Source organism: Monoraphidium neglectum, assembly GCF_000611645.1.
Source record: "Monoraphidium neglectum strain SAG 48.87 unplaced genomic scaffold scaffold04384, whole genome shotgun sequence".
Taxonomy (NCBI): Eukaryota; Viridiplantae; Chlorophyta; class Chlorophyceae; order Sphaeropleales; family Selenastraceae; genus Monoraphidium; species Monoraphidium neglectum.
The window spans coordinates 1,648-5,213 of NW_014009245.1; the positions used below are offsets into that span (position 1 = coordinate 1,648).

Here is a 3,566-nt window from a genome sequence, read left to right on the forward strand (position 1 = left end):
CGCTCAAGCTGATGCAGCGCGAGCCGCCGCGCGCGCCGGCCGCGCGCGGCGGCGAGCTCGCGCGGCTGGCAAACGGCGGCGCCGAGAACGGCTGGCACGGCGGCGGCGGCCGGGGAGACGGCGGCGGCCTGTTCGGCGGCGCCGAGGGCCGCGGCGGTGGGGGCTGGGGCGGGCGGCAGGGCGCGGCGGCAGACGCGGACGACCTGGGGGACGGGCTGGCGGATGGGGATCAGGATTTGGAGCGCCTTGAGCGCGAAATGCTGCTCCGGGGCGGCGCGCGCAGCGGGCCAGGCTCCTCGCGCAGTTAGCCCGCCCCTGATCCCCTGGGCTGGCTGCACCCAGAGGTGCACGTGCCAGGCTGCGGGCGCGCCCTGCCTCAGGCGCAGCCTGTTCGTGCAGTGAGGGCTTGTGCGCTTGCTCTGCTTGTACCTTCATGTTGTGGTGACCAACCCTTTATGCTGCAGTCCTGGGGTGCACCATCTTGTGCCAGGTGATGCATGTTTTCAAGAGCTCTCCTCGTGCTGTTGTCATCACATGGCCGGGGTTCGGCTGCCCTCCCCAGCCCCTGTGCCGCCGCGCTGATGCTTGCTGCCGAAGCACGCTGATTGTAGAGGGCTTAGTGGGGCGAGGCAGGGACTGCAATGCTGTTGCTGTGTGGACTGTTGACTTGCGTTCCTCGGTTTTCCCTGCTGTCATGTCATGGTGGCTGTGTGTTTTTCAAGCAACTCTGCATGCAACCGCAAGGACAAAAGCGGTTGTGTTGCTACTTCATAAGCAAGTCGTTTGGTCGAGGCCCCTGCCGGCCCGCCTGGTAATATGTTTCAAACCACACACCTAGATCTGCAGGGACTGGCGACCTGGCAGCATCTTTACATCGGGCCCATGCCCACGCTTGATTTCTTGCGCCGCGCAGGTCAAGCGGTGATAGGCCACCGCGCAGCTGATTTGCCCTGTCACACTCAGGCGAGTGCCACCATGTGAGGGCTGAGCCTTTCCCTGCACTCGGCCCTTGTGCGTCCAGTGGGTTCCTTCAAAGTGTCAGTGCCTGCAGTGCATCGGCCTGCGTGTGTGGTGGTGTGCAGCTGGCAGCATACCTCCAGGCCTTGCCAAGCCCAAGGCCTGCCACGCTGTCCCTGAGCTGCTGGCTTTTCGATATCAACCAACTGCATGCAACAGTATGCGAAGTATTTCAACTCTGGTAGAAGCAGCCCTCAACGGCAAGCCTCTGATACCTTTGCCATCGACACACGCGGGCAGCAGCGTGCAGCCATGGCGCCTGTGTGCTTCCACCGACCGGTGGCATCATGCAAGCGCGCTGCGGGGCTGCCGCAGCAGCATCGACGTGCACCCACGCATCAACGAGCTAATATGTGATAATCAAACCATCTCAAAGCAACCATTGTCATCATTTTCCACGCGCAGACGCCGGCTTTCGGCTGCAACTTCAAACCGGGTCACACGGTCACTCACTCGCCGCTTCCAGTCCCCGCCAGCCCATTTGCGTGTGTCCTGCACGAAACCCACACCTTTCTTACAAGCAACGCGAAGTGATTTCAATCCCCTCACGTGCGTCAACAGGACGTCTCCCGCGCAGCAGCCCGCCCATCCACCCCTCAGCTCATCAGCAGCAGCCATGGCAGCGGAGCTTGATACGTTCCTGTTCACCTCGGAGAGCGTGAACGAGGGCCACCCCGATAAGCTTGCCGATCAGGCGAGTGGATCGGCTTTGGGGCGGGCGGGCCCCTGCGCTGCCGGCGTTGCTGCTCTCGCTTTGCCCCGGGCCCCTTCCGCACATCATTGTAAGCAAAAGTTTGTACAGGAGCCCTCCTACTGCCACTGCGCGGGATATGGTGGCCAGATCTGCCAGCCACCATCGCGGTTGCCTTGCGATCGCCCCTGTGATCAACCTTTCCGCGCCTGATCGCGGCCGTCGCACGTTTGCAGGTGTCCGATGCCATCCTGGACGCCTGCCTCGAGCAGGACCCTTACTCCAAGGTGCGTGAAGGGGCGCTAGGTGCTCCAGCAGGAGGCGCAACGCTGCACTTGCACCGCACCCGACGGCGCACCGACCGCGTATGCTGCACAAGGGCCCCTACTGGCCCCTATATCAACCACAGGGTTCACCTACACACACTGCGCACATAAGCAATCTGGCCATCCGCACCTGCCTGCAGCAACCACCCTGCAACTGCTTCCCCCTGTGCAACCCAGGTGGCCTGCGAGACCGCCACCAAGACTGGTATGGTGATGGTTTTCGGCGAGATCACCACCAAGGCCAAGGTGAGGCCACCAGGGCCACCGCGTCGCGGCCGGCCGAACGCCTCAGCTCCCTGGGCTGCGCCCCGCCTTGCCCTGCGGTCGCCCACCGGCCGGCCACCCTGCCGGCCCGTGCGAGCCTCACGGGAGCCGCAACCAGCACCTCGACCCCACGCGCGACGGAACGGCAGCGACCCACGTCCCAGGCGCGCCCGCACACGTGCTGGGCGCCCAGCCCGCGCCGTTGGCTCCTGCTGAAACGTCCCTCTCTCCCTTTGCCTCACACTGCCTCCCACCGCCTGTGTCAGGTTGACTACGAGAAGGTGGTGCGCGACACGTGCCGCGAGATCGGATTCACCAGCGAGGACGTGGGCCTGGACTGCGACACCTGCAAGGTGCTGGTGCACATCGAGGAGCAGAGCCCCGACATCGGCCAGGTGTGTGGGTGTGTGTCTGGGTGTGTGCATGCGCGCGTATGTGTGGTGAGGGAGTGGGGAGGGCGTTGCGGGATGGCTGGACGAGGGAGGACAGGAGAGGGTCGTGCAAGGCGGTGGACGAGAGGGAACGAGGGGACGCGCTAGGGCGGGCCGGCGGGGAAGGGAACAGTGGGATGCCTACTGCCGTGCGGCGCCGCTGCACGGAGACGTCCCGTGCTCGTGGGGCTCACGTGGCGGGGCAGCAACAAAGGACAAGGTTTGACTGCCATGCGGCAGGCAGCCTCTGGCCACACCGCCCCCGGTGCTCCTGACGGTGGCCGCGGGCCGCCACGCTCCCGCCGTTGACCCGTCATCACCGCGCCCCGCGCCGCCCTCGCCGCCCGCCGCCTGCCAGTCCGTGCACGGCATGGGCACCAAGACGCTGGAGGAGGTGGGCGCCGGCGACCAGGGCCACATGTTTGGCTACGCCAGCGACGAGACCCCCGAGCTGATGCCCCTGACGCACGTGCTGGCCACCCAGATTGGCTACAAGCTGACCGAGGTGGGGCGGAGGGCAGGGGTCGGAGGGGTGGGTGGGTGCGCGCTAACACACACACGCACACTTGTATGTGCGTGTATATGGGATTGAGTATGGATGGAGATGAGTGCTTGAGCTTGCACTTGTGCGCATGAGTGAGTATCTCGATGTCTGTGTGCGGTGAAGGAGGCACTGGTTTTGCAAGGCCGTGGGAGCATTTTTGACGCGGGGTAACTGAGGCCGGTGGGTGCTCAAGACGGGACGCGCCAGCGTGCGCAGGCTGTTGCACACCTCCACGCCTGCCGCCGCACCCTCAGCCCCAGCGCCGAGGCGTTCTGGCGCGCCCCCTCGCCGTG

The 3,566-nt window shown here is 65.3% G+C and overlaps 2 protein-coding genes across 2 annotated transcripts in view; both read left to right on the forward strand.

Moving 5' to 3' along the window:
* Positions 1–308, forward strand: part of MNEG_14292 (hypothetical protein) — a gene marked incomplete at both ends in the record, with an annotated part of 1,619 nt that extends 1,311 nt beyond the window's left edge. The window contains one exon of the mRNA XM_014037235.1: positions 18–308. Coding sequence (XP_013892689.1) covers positions 18–308 — 291 coding nt within the window. The remainder of the gene's footprint in view (positions 1–17) is intronic.
* Positions 309–1,633: 1,325 nt separating this feature from the next.
* On the forward strand, positions 1,634–3,369 carry MNEG_14293 (S-adenosylmethionine synthetase; the record flags this gene model as incomplete). The annotated part of the gene is made up of 6 exons (XM_014037236.1): positions 1,634–1,711; positions 1,945–1,995; positions 2,212–2,280; positions 2,565–2,693; positions 3,088–3,234; positions 3,367–3,369. 6 exons carry the CDS (start codon positions 1,634–1,636, stop codon positions 3,367–3,369), a joined length of 477 nt encoding a protein of 158 aa, XP_013892690.1.
* Positions 3,370–3,566: the final 197 nt, after the last annotated feature.